This window comes from Anopheles cruzii, chromosome 2, assembly GCF_943734635.1.
Source record: "Anopheles cruzii chromosome 2, idAnoCruzAS_RS32_06, whole genome shotgun sequence".
Classification (NCBI taxonomy): Eukaryota; Metazoa; Arthropoda; class Insecta; order Diptera; family Culicidae; genus Anopheles; species Anopheles cruzii.
The window spans coordinates 41,312,297-41,330,980 of NC_069144.1; the positions used below are offsets into that span (position 1 = coordinate 41,312,297).

General features: G+C 50.5%; 1 protein-coding gene across 7 annotated transcripts in view; it reads left to right on the plus strand.

Moving 5' to 3' along the window:
• LOC128269381 (uncharacterized) overlaps nt 1-18,684 on the plus strand; it is a 92,529-nt gene that overhangs the window by 71,314 nt on the left and 2,531 nt on the right. For 5 of the 7 annotated variants that reach the window (XM_053006829.1, XM_053006830.1, XM_053006831.1 and 2 more), the window contains 3 exons: nt 45-542; nt 5,014-5,296; nt 11,916-12,043. In XM_053006829.1, the coding sequence (XP_052862789.1) occupies nt 45-542; nt 5,014-5,296; nt 11,916-12,043 (909 nt within the window). Of the gene's footprint in view, nt 1-44; nt 633-5,013; nt 5,297-11,915; nt 12,044-18,684 lie in introns of those variants that run through there. The other 2 variants (XR_008269191.1, XM_053006828.1) reach the window with 2 other exon arrangements.

Consider the following 18,684-nt stretch of genomic DNA (forward strand, 5'->3'; position numbering starts at 1 on the left):
TTCTCTCGCGTGTCCCGTCGTGCGCCTGCACGTATGCAATCCAGGCTACTTCGATTCAGTCTCCGATCAAATCGCCCGTTAACCAGCCCAAGTATCCGGCGTATCCTCAGCAGCAGCACGCCGCACCCAACCGTGGTGGTTCCTCCACCGTGTCCTTCAGCGGTGGCCGGGCGGTTCCACCGAACCAATCGCAGCCGCGCGTTACAATCGGTTACGGCGGTAGTCCGTCTCCGCGATCGCCGGGAATTCCGGTGGGATCCCCGCGCTCGCCGGGCACCACACTGGGCGGTAGTCCGCGTGGTTGGTCCCACGTGGCCTCACCGGTACCGACGTACCGCCCGTCACCGCAGCCGACCTACTCTTCACCGGTGCAGCCACCGTTCTATCAACAGACTCGGCCGGCTCAGTACCAGCAACCTCATCAGCAGCAGCAGCAACCTCAGCAGCAGGGCTACCAAGTGTTCGTACCGCCGCCACTCGTAGCCCAGCCGGTCCAGATTGGGCCCCACGGTGGTGCGGCTCCCTGGTACGGAGCGAGAAAGGTACATAACCACTGAACGCTAGGGCGCCTGAACGCTACCTTCTGCTCCTTCTGTCCTCGCAAATCAATACCGCACACAAGCAACAATCCGGTGGGTCCTCCGTACGGTTGTACGGAGTTTATTATATCCTAACTGTGTGTGTTTCTTACTTGTTCGTGTGTGTGAGTGTTTCTTTCTTCTTCTCCCATCTTCGTGTCGTGTCGTTCGTTTTTTTCTGTTACCGTCTTAAGTTAGTTTCTAAACTAACTACACTAAGCTTCTGCGGTCAAACTGGTCGGCGATCGGACCGGCTCCCTAGTTCTGTTTCTTAGTCAAACTTTCCACGTCTAGCTGGTAGAAGGCGACACATAGATAGGACAGCACTGACCAGCAAAAAGCACGCTTAGCCCATGCACCGACCGCGCTAAGCTTCACTTACTTCAACTGCTGGGAAAAGTCTTACGCCGGCTTTTTAGTGCGATCACAATGCTATTTTTGCAGGGAATGTAGAAATATGTGTACAATACTAAAGCTAAAATTCCGTACAATGTGGCAGAGAACAAAAACACAATTAAGCTGAAACTTTCCCACGATGATACGAACACGTGGCGTGCGTTCTCTACTGAGCTATTCTTGCTGATGTTGCATTAAACATTAAAGAACAAAACAAAGCCTTGAAAGAATATTTTTGTAAGTTTGTTTAGCAAGATGAGCTTACACTCTCACTGTTCTGGTATTCCAATGAGCGCCACGTTAGTATTATATTTTTCGCCAAAGAAAAATTTACATTGTCAAACGATAGTCGTTCAATTAGTTAAATGACTAGATTTGTGATCAAAATACAGGGTGTTCCATCACAACCCATACTATTAAAATGCTAAATAATTACGCCACTTTTCAGTCGATTTTAACAAATGAACAAGATTTATTAAGAGTATAGAATGCTATTTATTAACAATTGACTCAGAATACAATTACGATCAAATGACTGCCATTAGACACACGAAAAGCGGCCCTTTTTTTGAGCATTTTTCATTGTATTTGACAACATTTCGGTAGTAGACAACGTAATAGCAGCAATTTCCTCTGTGATGGTAGCTTTTAGTTCTTCAGTGGTCTTCGGTTGCCATAAACCTTACTCTTCAAATAGCCCCACAGAAAGAAGTCAAAAGAAATTCGGCACGCACAGTTCACAATTTACACAGTTTAACGATTTTTTTCAATGTACGGCGCTATAATTTCAGTCCGCTGTTTTACCGTAAATTGATCAATGACTAAAACGGCATAGATTTCAGAATTTGACTAATTTGTCAAAATCGACTTGAAAATGGCGTTTAACATTTCTCTAGCATGGGTCGTGATGGGACACCCTGTATTAGTAAGAAGGAAGTTTGTGAACTAAGCGATTGCCCAAGGCTCAACATCAAACAATAGGGAGCATTCTGACAGCATAAAGTACGGATCCCATGGTCCCGTAAAGTGTAGTGGTCCCGCGAACTTTATGAATTACCTACAACCGGCAGTAAAGCATCGCGACACGCAAAACCATATATCCACACGCTCGTTAAAAACAAAACAACGTGTCACTAAACGCCTATTGCTTAACGATCAATTGCCAACATCCCTAGCAACCGTCGGCTACTTTGTACGACACGACACAGGCACCACCGTCGACCGTGTTCAGGTTAACGGGCTGACAGGATGCAGCGCTCGCACACACACACGGACCCGGCCCTCCCATCAACCACAAGGTGTCCTTCTTGGGACCCCAAACGAACGCACGAACGCTGCCGCCAGTGCGCCAGGCGACCAAAAACCGCAAACACAAACACCCGAACCCGGTGCCCGGTGGAGGCGCCTATGTTGAAGCGATAAGCGCACACATGTTGCGAATGAAAACATTATCGAGGTAAACAAAGATCCTGGCGCCGCGTACACGGCGGTCGGTCGTCAGTGTCGTCGATTTTCCGTCCGGGTGTCCGGGCCACATTATGCTCGGTCCGGGCCGGGTTCGAGTTCGGAAAACATGTCACCAACCGAACTGTGCGTGCGCCGCGCAAGGCTTCGAACATCACCGGACTCCCTGCATGTTGCCGGAAACCGCGAACCGGTGGCTCGCGTGAATCCGGTGGTCGCGCAGCGGATCAGTAAATGCGGACCAGGCCCTCCAAAATCGCACCCCCATCCCGTCACTTCGACTGAATAATGCGAAACATGGCCACGAGGTGGCGCAAAAGGATACCCGGGTCGATGTTTTTATCGGTTCCAGCGTTTCGAAGGACCAAGGACCGAGCTTGGGGCTCCGAGACGGGCTCCCTAATGTTTGCTCCGATAACGAGGGCGAAACGAAACAGTGGACCCCGCCGAACCTCAGCGCCGGGTGCGAGAAAAGCAAATACATATCCTGCAGGCCACAAACGGCCCAGCCGAGGGCCTACGCAGCAGGTGCAGCCACCGGCAGCCCGGAAAACCCGCTAATCCAGTTCGGGGTCCTCGTGTGCCCGCGGATCGTTCCGCTGAAGCGGGGTTTTTCTGCGCCTGAGGAACTTTGACCGGAACTTGCGCACTTCATGGCGAGTATTTATCAAACATGACCAAATAAACAGCCCACCAACCAGCGGCTCGCCTCGGCTCGACAATGTTGTGACCGATGTGCGCCACGGAACCGCGGTTCGGTTCCTTCCTTCGAAGTACGGGTCAGACTGAACCCAGTCAGGTGGTTCGCCCCAAGAGACTCGGCCAAGGAAAATCGCCTCGATCGCGGTCCAGAGATCTGTCAGCTCAGACCGTCTGAGGCCGGGTGTTAATCAAACAACGGCCGGGTAGGGTGCGACCGGGGGAGGGAAGCACTGTTTTGGCGTGTTTGAATTGCAGAAATTGAAAAACCCGCCCGTCCAACTTCCGAGGAACGTTTAGCAAAACTTTAATGACATTGGCAGCGGTGGCCATAGTGGCCAACTGGGGAGCGGTTTTCAGGAGGCAAATCTGCATGCAGCCCCGCTTTGGCAGGCCCCGGGCCTCCGCTGCAGACTGCCGGGAAAAGCAAATTTACCATCATCCGGCCGCAATCAGATCGAAAGGAAAACCTCGGTCCCGAACGGTCGGTCGGTCGAGCGGTTCCGCATGTTGGGCCAAAGTTTGCGCAGTGACACACTGCGACTGACATCTGAGTCGTGTCCCCAACCAACCCACCGACGTGGCGTGTGTGTGTTTGTATGTGGTCAGTCAGCTGGACTGCGTACAACTTGTCCTTCTCGAGCATGGAAAGTTGTCTCTTTCTTTTTTCTCCCGTCGTCGTCGTCGTGTGTCTTCTTGGCGCTGCAGTTGCAGGTTTCCGGGTTGCAGCGCACGGATTGCTGCTAAGGAGCGCTCGTCTCATTAAAATTGCAACAACAGTTTAACTATTCAAACATGCTCAGTGTAGTTTATAGTTTTGCATGAATTATTGATGCGCCAGGCGCCGACTGTGGAAGCGACTCGAACATCCTGGCGGGCACCATGTGGCACCGCGGGGGGTTCATGCACCGCTCTTATGCCACCACACCCCGATCATGTACGTAATTCGGAAAGTAAAACTAATGTCACCGAGGCGCACACCGCGGGTCCCCGGGCCGAGCTGGTGAGGTGTGATAATTGTTTGCGCTGAGTTTGAGTAAATTATGGTCCGATGAATAATGGGCCAGCACATTCAGCGGGGGGGGTGTGACGGGATTTTGAGCCCCATACGACGGAAAGGACGGCCAATCAACCGCAAACCGATTCCGGTCCAGTGCACCGCCTCCGCCTCCAACCGTCAATGCACCGCAAGCGGCCATTTTTAATCCTCAACTGTCAACTTCAAAACTCTGGCAAGTGGCTCGCACGGAAGAAACGGGCGCAACAACATATGAGAAAACATACCGCGCAACGTGATCATTAATAATCATAAGCACGTCACCATCATTCATCATTCAATGTCACCGCCGAACCCAACCGAAAGGGGGCGCCCCGTACGCTCCGAAGCGGCGTTCATGTTACGGTCCGCAATTGAAAGTGTCTTTTTTCACCATCATTCACCGTGTCCTCGGGCGGCAAGGTTTATTTTCGGTATGCCACGTGTTTTATGCGCGCCGGTTGGTCTCATTCTCTTAACACGCGTGCCCTGCGTCTTGGCGGTGTTTTCTTTACCGAAGATGCGACGCCCGAATACACACCTTACTTACCGCGAGTCTTAGGATTGGTCGTGGTGATACTTTGCCCAAAGTATTTGCAGCAACAGGTTCTCTTTTTCGTTTCATGAAACTATGATTAAACGGACCTGAAGCAGGTGGTACTTCAATCGGCCACAGCCAAGGTTTATTGCAAGACATCCATTACAAGATAATATAATTAACTGCAAACTATGCAAAAACTGTCCGATTTTGTTAACGATGATGAACGTCAGATTGGTCACCGCCACATTCACAGTCAGAAACTAATGCCCAAAGTTCTGCGTTCCGTTCTCGCCCAACAGCCCGAAGATCAACAGCAACCGCTCGCCCCACAATATCAGCATCTGCTCCAGCAGCAGCACACATACCAACCGCAGCCCACTGAAGCCTTCCAACCGCTGACGGGCCAGCAGCAGCAACAGCCACCGACACCATCTGCAAGGACGTACCAACCGATACAGCCACCGCAGCAGCAGCAGCAGCAGTTACCGCCGACACTGGTCACCACACTACGCAAAGAGCCACCAATGTCTCAAGAGCCAGCTCCCGTCTATCAGACGCAACCGGTTGCTGCTATTTATCAAGGTAAGGCTCCGTCGCGTCACCGCCAGGCGCGACAAGCGCCCGCCCGTGCACCTGTAACCTGAGCGTCTGCATTTGAATTGGAAATCTGGCACGGTCTGCCAAAGGGTGCAAGGGGTTTGAATTTTATTTTACAACTTCCGGGAACCGTCCCGCCAAAGCGCCAACGAGTTCCACAATCGCGATTCGGTGCTGGGCTAGAAGTAGAAGTAAATTTCCCATTTCCCTCGTGCTGCTCGGGACTGCTTAATATTTAACCAGTTTTGCCGTACCGCTAAATTGCTGTCTGCGAAGATAAAGATCCGGCTTTTGAGTGCCCCGGCCACAGTGCCCCGGCATAAGTCATTGCGCTCGGAATGCATCATCAAATCTTACGGCTCTAACGGGGAGACGGCCGTTGGCTGCTGTGAATGAATGCCGTGAATAGCTCAGTGCGGGTCGCAGTCGTTAACATGTTCACTTTCAGCGGGCTGCTAAATTGCACGCTGTTTGCACTCGGCATTTGGAACCTTGGTCTGCCCTCCTTGGGGTATAGACAAGTTTCGCTTGGTATTATTTGAATGAAATTTAATCCAAAGCGGAAGGAAGTCTCATTTCCATGACAAATGGACACAATGTTGAGCAATTTTTAAATTGTTCATACTCATCTTACTAACCTATAAAACCGATTGATGAAAAGTTAGGGTATAATCTGAATTATTCCGATCACCAGGGGTGTGCGTTGAGAACCGAACAGTTAAAAAGATGGATGGTACCTGTCGATTGGGACTTCCCAGTTTAGCTTGTACATTAACTTGTTTTGACATCCGGTAAATGATTTCAGGTCGAGAAATAAATTATTTCGGTGTGCAACCCATCATTGAAAGGGTTAAACTATGTCATCTTTTGTGCCTGAAAATGACGTTTTGCGGGGTTTATTATTTTTCTGCTCCTCTTGAAGAAAACTGCTTCGGAATCGCACCAAATGCTTGTCGGGACTTGTGTTTGGAAGATCGCAGTGCTTTAAGTGGTTTAATAAATTTCAAAATGGCGATTTTGAAAAATAGCGTCGAAGGACTCCAAAAAACGAACTTTCTGATGAGACAGAAAGGTGCGATGCTTCACAACCTCCTAAAACCTGATGGAAACGGTAATTCCGATCGCTACTGACAACAAATGATCAATTTGAACCATGCATTGATCGAAAACGACCAAAAAGCCGTTCCTGTTTTCTAAAATGGAGGTGCCTGGTGGCCTTTGGCAACAGGCGCCCCAAAAAGCCAAACTGTTTCAGAATACTATCAAATCACTTGGATGGGAGTTGCTATTCCTCCCCGCGTTATTCACTAGACTTGGTTCTTTCCGAATATCATTTATTTTCATCGATGGGACACGCATTGGCTGAGCACCCCTTCGTTTTTCGACGAAGAACTCGAAATGGGATGACTGATTAGTTTACTTAAAAAGTCGAAGAATGATTTTGTCTGGAAAACCATGATTTGTGTGTTAAAAACAGTTCGGTTCTCAACGCACTCCCCTGTTATATCAACTCCTATAATAGTTTTCATGATTAAGTGTAGTCAGTTATATAAATACACTTCAATTAACAAAAACGCTTCGAAGTTAAATTTTTTGACACTCAAGTTCATGTAAAACATTAGAAGTGTAGGTTGGCAGAGATTCGATTGATTTCGATAACGACACACACACAAAAACGATTCATCATATTCTCTGATCGCCGACACTGCCAACGCTCTCCAACGGTTCGGTGAATTTTGAAATACACATTTCGTTGATTGAGGACAGAAACATCCTTCCGAGTGAACCGACCCCGGTCTCCTTGATTCAGGTGAAACCCGATTCACTCGATTCAATGTCTGCTGGTACCGCCGACGAGCGCCATCAAATCCGAATCAATTATTTTCTACCCGAATCTCAGCATAACGACCCGAATCGCCGGAAGATGTTTGCATATAATTCAACCGGTTTTTCCGATGGCGAGTGGCAAATGGCACAGAATGAATGGGACGGGTTCGGCTGTGGTGTGCGCCAGGCTACGCTTCGCAAGTCAATGATCGACCCTCACCGTCCGTGCTGCCCACTGCGCCAATATTGTTCACTCGATGGGAAAAACCACATTGCACGGCTGGTGAAATGGATAAAATGTTGCACATGCACACCGTCCTGCGGCACGTTCGGCCACGTTCAGTGACGGCCATTGAATGGAAAATTGACGAAAGGAAAGGCGGTCGAAATCAGCGGTAGAATGGTGAAAAAAGGCCCTCACCGAAATGGCAATACGTTGAAAATTGATCCTTCTTTTCATGCAAAGTGAGTGAGTGGGGCCAAGTGCTTAACCGTTCACTGCACAGAACGGACAGGAATCGAGCTCATCGAAAACCTCATCGACCGTTATTTCTTGGAACACCGATCAGGCTGACGATTGGCAGTGATTCCAAAATCAATCGCTTACAAAGGGAAAACGAGTGCAACACACCGGGAATTGATAATGATGGATGCATTCAGAAAGGATTCGGGACCGAAACGGATCCATTTCCGCACGACAGGAGGGCAACTGGCTGTCGGGGGCAATATTGCATCGTTAATGACCCGAAATGTACTCCAACAGGACGGTTCGATCGGAGTGATTCCTGTTTTTAATTACAATTTCCACCGCGTTGCGGTCTGCGTCAAAAACTGGAGCCGAATAATGCGCCTTTTCAGGTAATAGGTTCCACCGATTGCACCGGAAGCGGAAGTCGAACTTCATTTCGTGCAGCTAGAAATGGGAACGGAAGACTAAGTTGTGATGCATAAAGAATTGCATAAACCAAGGCGCTCTCCGAGCCAAGGCAATGCAATAACCAATTCCGATTCGAGAACGAGAAATCCACCAAGCACCAAGTGAATCAGCGCATCCGGTGATGACCGAAGCGCCGGAGGTGTCCTTCTCCTTGCAGGGAGCTGAGTAAACAAATCGTCGCCTTGCGCCACGACGCCTGCGGTGAGAAGGGAACGAAAACGACACCCACTCGAGCGGCCATCCTTGCGGCAATCAATCGCTGAAGCTGAATTTTATCCGCCGTCCCAGTTCTGCAGATCCTTCAATCCATCTCGAAACCCCCGGCATCGGATGCCCTTGGGCGGCTTCGGATTTTTCCGGTGCAATTTGTCGCCTATTATTTATAGATATGATAGATTTTTCTCCCTGCGAGCCACTCGCCCTGCGGCCACTTCGCACAACATCGTGTGTGCTCCTTTTTTTATTCACCTTGTTCACCGGCACTGCCAAGGGTGCCAAGAATGAAATCACCTCCGGTAGCCGACGGCCTATCAAAACTGCGCCAAGGGCGCTATCGGGAGCGCCGGGACCCTCACCGCGACTGATTCGATAACGGTTCCGTGTGGGTTTCGCTCCGTTGTCGCTCGATCGGGTTGGGTGTGATTTATGGGTTTGCGGAAACTTTCCATTTTACAGTCTACCGATCCCGTTATTGATGTCGCGACCCGATGGTCGGTGAAGCTAATGCTCTCGCTAAGGCTCTCGCTAATGGTGACACTCGATCGGACAACCTTCGACACAGTGCCGTGACCGTGGGAACGCGTCGCTGCTGGCAAAGTGGACCCGCACACACCATCGTGTGCGATAAGAGCCCTTCAAATTATGCTGCTTACCCTGCAGGAGTCACTTCCACGGTGGACTTGCCGCAAACGCCGGAGACCCGCCACATGTCAAATAAATCAAATCCCCGCTTCATAAGCCGCCACTCGAACATTCGCAACACGTAAAGCGTTTTGAGCGCGAATAAACACCTGCAATCACCCGACCAGACCCGCGGGGGGAGCCGCCAGGGATTAGGACATTCGGCTTCGGGGGAAAGGAGTCCTCAGATAACGTTCCCGTTTCGCTCATAAATTGCTAAACTAAATTCAATTTAATGATAGAAAGCTCTTTTCGCGCATCAAATATTCATCGGTCCAGCGCTAGCGTTTGCCAGTCCTCGGGTCTAGCGGTCCTCGTGGTGCCACACATGCTGCAGGCCCCATGCGGTTCTGCGGTTGATATAACGGGCAAAAGAAAACCAAAGAATAAGCGATTGCGGCCACAGTGCCGAACGGTAACCGTTTCCATTCTCTGGCGGTAGTTAGGGAAAAGCCACACAACAGCGAGGTTCTTCTATTTGACCGCGTTTTTCGCGCACTTTTCATTTGACGAGGACGAAACGAAGCTCAATTTGGAGAAAGTATAAAATCAAAACCTTTACTCGACCTTAATTGGCATTCGATTATTGTGATGCTTTACTGTTCTAGCATCTGTTTCTTCTGTTGCTCCATTCAACTATTACCTCGCAAGTGGATTTTGTGGAGCCATCGGTGAACGTGCACACTCAAGTCTCAACACTGTGACCCCGTTTGCTCGTGTTGCTCTTTGGAACGGAGACGAAGAAAAGCTCGGAAAATGGAACACGGCGTTTCCATGTCGATCAGCCCCGCAGGGAAGCAAGGCGTTTTCGGCGCCTTCGGAGTGCACGCCAAATTGTGACATTATGCATCGCTTCCCGCTTTATGCAACGCACGTGTGCAGCGAATCGAAATGCATCGCGTGAGTGCACCCATTCACCCATCGATGGGCGCGCCACGTGAAGTCACACGGCAACAAACCGCCCTTTGTCACGGGAGATCGTCGTCGTCGTCGTCGGTAGGCGTTGCCCATTCGGAGCACCACACCATTCGTTGGGAGCACCCAGCATTCCAGTTGCATCATCCTTGCGACTTCCGGTGAAAAGAGTTTGCAGGCGCCGCAAACAAAAACTGGCCAGGGGTTTATCGCCCACCGAGGCGCACCATTCGGAACGGTTTGTTCGCGCCGGTGTTTTAGCGCCGGGGACACGTGGCAGCCAGGTGCGAGGACCTGTGCGATCCTTATTCCATTCATTCCGTTCATCGTTAACCATGCGGAGCGCGACACATAAACACGTGAGCACAACTAAATCGCTTCCGTTCGTCCGCTCGATCGAGTTCGATTAATAACGAGGACGAAGCCGGCGAAACAAGGCGCATGGGCCAGGATCACGTTGCAGCGCGCACATCGTGACACTCATCGTTTCGAAGAAGAGAGGAGCCAGCCGCTGTAAGTCTATTGATATGCGTCGCTGCGTCCCCAATCAGTATGCTTCAGCACCCGGAGGAAAAATATTCCGATTGCCGGATTCACCGGATGTACGCGCGGATTCACGCGAATTGCCTCCGACTGCTTAATGGCGCACTCGTTACGCGCGGATCGAAGGCGGAGCAAAACTTTCCTCGAATTTCTACAAATGTTAATGAACTCACAGATACCCGATGATGAAGCTTCCGTTTCCCACTCCGTTCTTCCCCGTTTTCCACCGAGGAGGGCGCTGGCGCGTTATGATTGTTATGTTAATGCTGGCGACAGCTCTTTGTGCGGCGAGGTGCAAATTTGGGCACCCCGCTTGCGTACCATCTCCGTTGGGCTTTCCGCTCGCATTACTCAGGCACAGCAGCTGCGCTGAACAATCTACGATTTTCCGAACCAAAAAAACGAAGAATTCCAACTCAACCATGCGAGTCAAAGTGTAATGGCCGCGGACGCGTGGTTCGGGACACACTCCAATGTTGCCACTGAAGCACGAGGATGGTCACGAGCAGGAGAAAAAGCAAGGGGCTCACGTGATGCTGGTTAATGCGTTTTTTGGCTACCGATTTACGGCGATAGAAATTGCTTGATCAGGTGTACCCGAAGCGCCCGAAGCATCAATCCCGGTTTATCTGGAACCGGGCACCGTCGCCACGTGCCATCTGTTCGGTGCACTTTGGGAGCAAAATAAATGCCGCCGCTAATGGTGTCATCACATTTGACTTAAATTTATAGCCGCTCGTTTCTTTATTATCTACGAGTTCCGTTCCACGGAATGCCACGGTTCACGGTGGCGCAACGGTGCGCCACCATATCTTTCAATCGCTATCGTATGTGTGTCTTTGCGTGTGGGAAAAAGAAAACACACGCCCGCTTTTAAGTAGCCTTCGAATGGAAGGCTTTTATTTACCAGGGTGCGCAAAAAAATAGAAAACCCCCATGAACCCAGCGCGCCATCGTTACAGTAATGACCAAATCAAAGCTACATTCTCCCGGTAGGGGTAGGGAATCCCGCAAAAAGAGGGCCGACGCCCGCCCGGAAATTGGGAATCGATTCGGTGTTTTATGGACGTTACGCGCCCCGTTTTATGATAATGCTTCGTACGGATCTAATTTCGTGAAAGGCTGGCAGGATTTGTTTGTTGCGCCACTTTCACCGATCAGGCCCAAAACGCAGATTTACGCCAGTTATCGGTAACGGGTTGCCTTGATGTTGTACGCTCATTGAATGGGAACAGCATCTTGGTGCCGGTTATGAACTCGTTTTAACGAAGCCCCTTTGGCAATTCAAACGGATCCCCAACGCCAACGGGTAAGCGGAGCGAAAAATGGTGCATTGAAAGCAATCACTTTATAACGCCCGTAATTTGCGATTGAATTGTTGAAAATAATTTGAAATTAGCACGAGAAAACGCAAATGGCGATACCATTCCTAGTTCCGGTTAAACTATATCCTCTTTTTCTCTCTCTCGCTTCGCTTTGCAGGAGGTAGCAATATGCGCGGAGATCAGAAGTGGCCCCCGGAGGAGTACAAGCGTCAATCGGAAGTGGACAACGAAGAACGTCGCCGGCTCGCCCAAGAGCCGGCCTTCCGTCCACGTCGCCAGCAGAAGGTAAGCCAGCGGCACGGCCATCCGGCAGGAAATGGTGCCACGTAATAATCACCGGTTCGCCTTCCACCCTCTGGGACACGGCGGACGGAACATCACAATTATCGGCCGGAATAGGTTGTTTAATCAGTGCGCCCGTACTTCACTGCAAGACTCGAACACAACTCGAATTCTGCTGCGACGGTTGTGATTAGCGAATGTTGCGATTAGCGTTGAGATTTGTTAATATTCACGCCGGATGACTCTTAATCATTCTCTTGCTCGCTCGCTCTCTCTCACTCGAACGATATGACGGTGAAGGGCCAGCCAAAAAGGACCTGCTCTTTGTTTGCTTCACTTCAAATGATTCACGCTTACGTTCGATTAAATCCGGGCCGTCGGCCATCAGTTAGGGATTAATTTAAAGTTCACGTTGATTGAATTAAATTTCATTTAAATCATCCTCGGCGAGAATGTGCTGAAATGGGGCAGCAACATGTGGTCGTGGTAAGGGCCAAGTACTCCGGCGCACAACTATCGCCGGGCGGATTAGTACAAATTGAGGGCTTTGCTTGCACATAAATACAAATTGTTAAATTTGTAGATAAACATTCTTCGCAAATTGAAGTACGCAGCGGATTAGTGGGACTGTGGAGCACTGTGCCCTAGCCTTTAAGCTGCGAGTCCCGTGTGAGGCCATATTTAACGTTTAACCTTCGCCCGCACCAAGCTAATGCCACTCGTTATCTGGCAAATTGATTAAAAATAATCCATATCATCATCAGCGTGTCAGGCGAACGCTAGTGCTATGCGGCCCGGCCTTTCCTTCCGCACGCACTTATTTGGCAATTATATTCACTTTAAATCCCAAACCTGCCAACACGCGAAGCCACTTTTCGGGGTAGCAGCTCGTGTTCGGGTTAACTTTACGAATTATTAAATACGCTTTCCCGGCGTCGGTCGGCGTCCCACTGCACACTGGCACGCTGCACTGGGCCTGCGAGCGAACATAACGGTAGGATCGCCCTCCGGCCCTGCACCTGCAGTGCAGGATGTTTTAATTGAAGCATTCTAATTCCGGCAGCGCTTTTTGCATTCAAACACTACCGCTCTCTCCGATGGCAGAAAATTGGGCGGAACACACAATCCACGCCACCAAAAGTGTTTAAAATTTTACATTTATTTAACTGAAACAATCAACAGTTGGCATCCCGATGGAGGCGCCTGGTGGCGCTCGGCGATGGAGGCGCCCAGCACCCCACGGCATGCGGCGCGGGTTCGCGTTGCTTTACGATTGCTACTAGTGGAGCTTTTAATTGAATTTGGGCCACGCCGGTCCCAGGGTCCCCGTGCTCGCATTGGCTCATTAAGAGAAACGGACTGCGGCGCTACGGACGCTGTCCGACCGCGCTGTAGTTGAGGTTAGGTTTTGTTCACCGGAGGCCCGTGATCAACGCATGGGCTGCGGCTACGGCTACGAGGCGTGGTGAGAACCGAACCACACCGAATGACAAAACGTAGCCCGGTGCATCATTGCCGCCAATGAATGCTTTTTGATTACCGCAAAAATAATGCACCTGCCGGTGATGTTATTTGGCCTCGCTACTGTGCGCCGAAGGGGTGCCCACAAACCCCCTCGTGGAGCGGTAATGAGGTGAGGCGAGATGCGCGTAGCCAAGAAAAAAACGAATGCCAAAATATTCACATTTCAAGCTGACATTTTACAAACCACGAAACCGTGCCGACAGTACCGCAAATAAAGCGAACCGATCCGAATTGCAAATTAGGGTGGCCACGCGATTCCCGCGGCAACACCAAAAAAGTGCACCCATTTGTGGGTTGTGCTATGGCTGCAATCTAGCGCAATGATGGTGGCCAATATGTTTAACCCCGACCGACCGATCGCCAGGGACGAGCGTAATGAATGTTTGTTTGGTTTTAGAAAATGCACAAAGCAAAGTGATGTGATGGTGTGATTAATTGCGTACATTTGAATCCACTTTGTGTACGCACATATTTAAACGAGAAAGTTATGTTTTGAGTGCCTTTTATTAATAGCTTAGTAGAAATATGCCACCAGAAGTGTGGCCGCGAAAAGCCTTTCAATTTGCAATCACTGCCCGAACTAAATCCGCCACGGGCCCGGAGTCCTAATTTACAACAATCCCGGCACGACGGTAATAATGTAGGATAATAATTATTAACATTATTCTAACAACTATTCACTCGCGCCTCGCATCGTGCGAATGGTGGGCTTCAAACCCGAAGCGCTCCCGATGCCCCGGACACGGTAGTGAATGGAAGGATGTGAGCGAAATGGCGCAGGAAATTGCGTATGCTACCCATTCCGTCGTATTGTTAGTGTGCCGATGGCTGCACCGACCGAGCGGTCAGTCAGCAACGCGCTGCCCAAAAGAGCCTCTGGCCCCCACCCGCTGGCAAAGTGGTTGATGGAACCGTTGGGTGGTGGCGGGCCCATAACAATAAATCTGTTTCCGTGCAAATGATCAGGAAATACATTCATAATGATGGGTTCCTGCGGGTCTGCGCTAGCCACCGCATAGCGACCGCTTTACGATCCAACCGCCACCAGGCGCCGGCCTTCAGGGTACTTTTGGTTACTATTGTGGATTTAGGCATTGTTAACGTCGGTGCGGCACCCGAATATGCTTGAAGATTAGGCCGCGCCTTGCGATCGCACGACTTTTTCCAGACCTCCAGCAATGAGGACACGTTTCAAACGCCCTGCAAAAGAATGTGTCCACACAATTAGCTGAAATTGTTTTATTTTCAAACAGGCAGCCTAGAGAATTACCACAGATGCCTTTGTGATGTGGCCGTAAAATTTAGTTTTTGAATGGCTTTGTTTGAAAGTTCCTTAACGCAGCGTTCCATGCGGCCCAGTAACACAATAGCTAATAACGTGCAGCAGCATTACCGGCACTTCCGCCTTATGCAACGCCACCATTGTCATGGCGGCGGCGGTTCAACCGACAGGCGAGTCCCGAGTCGCTAACCGGGCGCTGGCCAATAATAGTCCCTCTATTCCTCCCTCCACCGGCTTCGGCGTGCTGCGTTCGCAATCACCATCATTATCGTCCTCATCAGGCTGGCCGGCAGCATAATCACTGACGTAATCATGGACGTGGATGGACGTGAAGCGCGTGCTCTTATTGTTGCTTGGGAAATAGTTTAAAGTGCGATGCAACGCGATGCGGCCCTCGGCGCCAGGCGACCCCACCGGCCACAGCGACCGGAGCGACCATTGTTTGTCCTGTTGCGCTGCACATGCGAAAGGATAATTTAGTTCCATCCGAACACCAGCGGAGCAGCGCAGCGCAAGGTGAAGTTTTCTTCGGGCACGGTTGTCTCTGCCACATTTCCGCGTTCCGAAATGGTCGGACGCGAACGCTATGCTTCGTTATCGATGGTACATCCATCGCCGGCCTTCATTTATGCTACTCATCAGCTAATGGAGCGTTAAAACAGGGCTGTCATTCAGCAGGGAGCAACCCAACTCCGGGACCATGGCGACCGTTATGATGAATGTCCGGGAGACAATGCGCCTCCAAGCGGTGACCAGTGATCGATGGCTTCGGGCATGACGGATGTTGGAATGGAGAGTTGGAAAACCAATCAGTGTCAGCATTATCGTAATTTCCATATCACGGCTGTTGATTCGCGCAAGGAAACGGAGACGAGCAGAACAAGCTTCCGTCTAATACTTTTCGCCATCCGGTGTAGAAACTTTCGCCCCAACCAATGAAGCGAAAGCATGTCATCATAATGAAATCCACCCTGAGATGTGTCGCGCGAACCACCGCGAATCGCGCAGAAAGTATTACTATCAATTCCCAAAATCTTGCCAGCCACCCCATTAAGCTTAATTCATCTCAGCACGATGGTGAATGGCGGATGATGCAAACTTTTGGCCCGATGTACAACCTTCAACCGTTCCTTTCGGAAGCATTAATCCCATCCATCGATCCATCACACCGTTCCATACGACGGAATGCTGCTTCATTGATTAAATCCTGCTCGATCAAGCGTGTGACGCGGGGAAAAACGGCACGAAAGAAAGGAACTGATCCCGGGCGGAATATCCGTGCGTCCAATGATTTCTAATTACGCGCGCGCGTACGCCGTACGCCGGAACTTTTCGCTAAGCTCACCAGCAAAAAGCTCACCTTCCGCCGTCAGCCATTCCATTAGAGCATTGCGCGTGGTGCGCATGATGCTGGTGGCCTCCCAGCATCGAGGCCCAATCCGGGTGACATTAGTGGACGACCCACACACACACACACACATACGGTCCTTAGCCTTCGGCACCTGCAGCACCACTGCGAGGGTTTCCTTTCATTTCGCCGCTCGCTGCCGGAGAGCCGGCTTCGATTTTTCATCTTTCATTGGAATTATAGAGTTAGTAGCAATCTCGGATCGGGCGGCACAAAACGGGAGAACGAAAAGAAGGCAGGTAAAAAGTTTTCCACCCAAAGTGTGCGCCGCGCAAGGGAGCTTCCCGTAGCCGGCATAGAATTGAATTAAAATCAATGCTAATTGAATTTGGATGGCTTCTGATGGGCTGAAAGTTTCATTCCTAAGCCGGCCCGACGCAAATCCGACTCGAGACAGGAGCGCCTCGGAAGCTGCGCCATCCTTGCGGGAAGATGCCATTTTTTTTCATTGCGCACAGGCGAACCTCCCTCAGGCCGGCGACAGTGCTCGAGTGTATTATCCTGATGGCAGGAACACGGCAGGAACAGGAACAGGCGGTCAACATGCCGAATGAAAATTCAAAAGGATCAAAACCTTCAAACTCCATACCCTTTGGGATGACCCCATCCGGTCCCCCAATATGCTTCCAGTCCTTGCAACCGGTTTACGTCACTTGTATCCGATGGCGTCGAACAAAAACTTACCATTACCAGAACCCGATTACCGATAAGCTCTTGACCGCGCGTAACACCGGTCCGGTGTCGTTCATTTATGTCGCTCTTCTTTTGAAATGTCCATCCACGAGCAAAGAGCATAAAAATGGCGGACCATTATTTTGAGGTGTGACGTGCAAAAACAATTGTGCTCTCCACCAGATGACACCAATTTAATTGTGTGCAGTTTTTTGCGACCTTCCAAACCCCTTCCTGGCCCTAAATGAAATTTAGACCCTCGTCCGGTAGTGCATGTTTGGTTATTTTTTTTTTTCAAATTTCTGAACCAGAAAAAACCCGATTCTTTGCACAATGGAAACATTACGATGGGGAGGTTTAATTGAACACCGTACACCCCACGGACACGGATCGTGGATAATACCCCATGGCAGAAGTTTGAGCTGTACTGACAGCGCGTGACAAGCCGGAAGACCAGCTCCGGAGGTCGACCGACGACCGATCGCGGCTATCGTGGCCACTCACTGGCACCATCCGGCCGGCCTTTCCACGCGAAGCCCGCCACGCCGCGAAGGTTTTTGCTGTCCCGCTCGCAGTGCCAATAGATAATTGATTTTCAATAGCACCCGAGCACAGGAAAGTGCACTTTTTGCGAAGACTCTTGGCATATCCCGCCATCCCCTTTGTCGGTAGCGATTAGTTTATGGTGGCGGCTCCCGCCGGTCGCTGTACCTGTGGGTTGTTGAGTTGGGTTACTGTTCTTAGCGCGGTTCTCGAGCGGAGCATTGGAAAAGCAAGTCTGGTACCTGGTTTTGTGTAAAATAGTAACAAACGATTCAGCTTTCGTGATGAACGGTCAAACTCACTCGATTCGTTAAGCTGTTTTATATTTAAAAACCTATAACCCTCAAACGGGTCTTTAACGGTCGTGACTTAAACGGGCACCGGAAGTGCCTGATAGGTCGAACGGAACAGAATTAAAATGCAAAAAACCGGCCAATGGCTTCTCGCTGTCGGCGTTCGCTAAAATAATCACCAACAAGCCCGGTCATGACCACCCGGTGGAAACCGTGTACAGGACGAAGAACCATTGTCCTGCTGGTTGACACTTTGCACACAGCGCGTAAAGTGAACAAAGCGTCGGGCTTTATGCTCTGCGGCCCTTCTGCAGCCCACCGTGGGGCGAATCCAGGAGATTATCTGGATCGGTTTGACAGCATCCGTACACACGGGATATCCGCCCTGGCCTCCTGTCATATCCCGTTCCCGGATACTGCCGTACCGGTGAAGGGTGAAAAACGGGCAACCGATCGGAGGTCGCAGGTTGTTCGGCCTATTATGTCCCTTCTTTACGGTACCGGCCGGGGGCCGAATGGGGCACGCCGGTTTTTTGCTCCTTACTGTCGGAACCGGAATTCGAGGACAGCATAGCGGATGCGAAAAAAAAACCGCCTGCCAAACACAGTAACCGGGTGTGGCGATAGTTTAAACACCACGGCAGCCAGGACTTCGTTCCAGGCGGCAACTACCGATGACCCGGGCGGTGAATCTTAAATGACCAATGGCGGCACGGCGTGCGAGGTAAACGTTGGCGAGCCCTGGAAATCCTCCGAAAAATCGCCAGTTTGATCAAATTAATTCATGTCACTGGCGCTATTTTTTCTTCCTTTTGCTTTGCTGGTGAGATAGATCACCTCGCATTAATTGGATTTATTGATCCGGGGAACACGGGGCGCATCTGTTTCGGGAATAAAATCTCGAGCAAAAGAAAAAAACGGC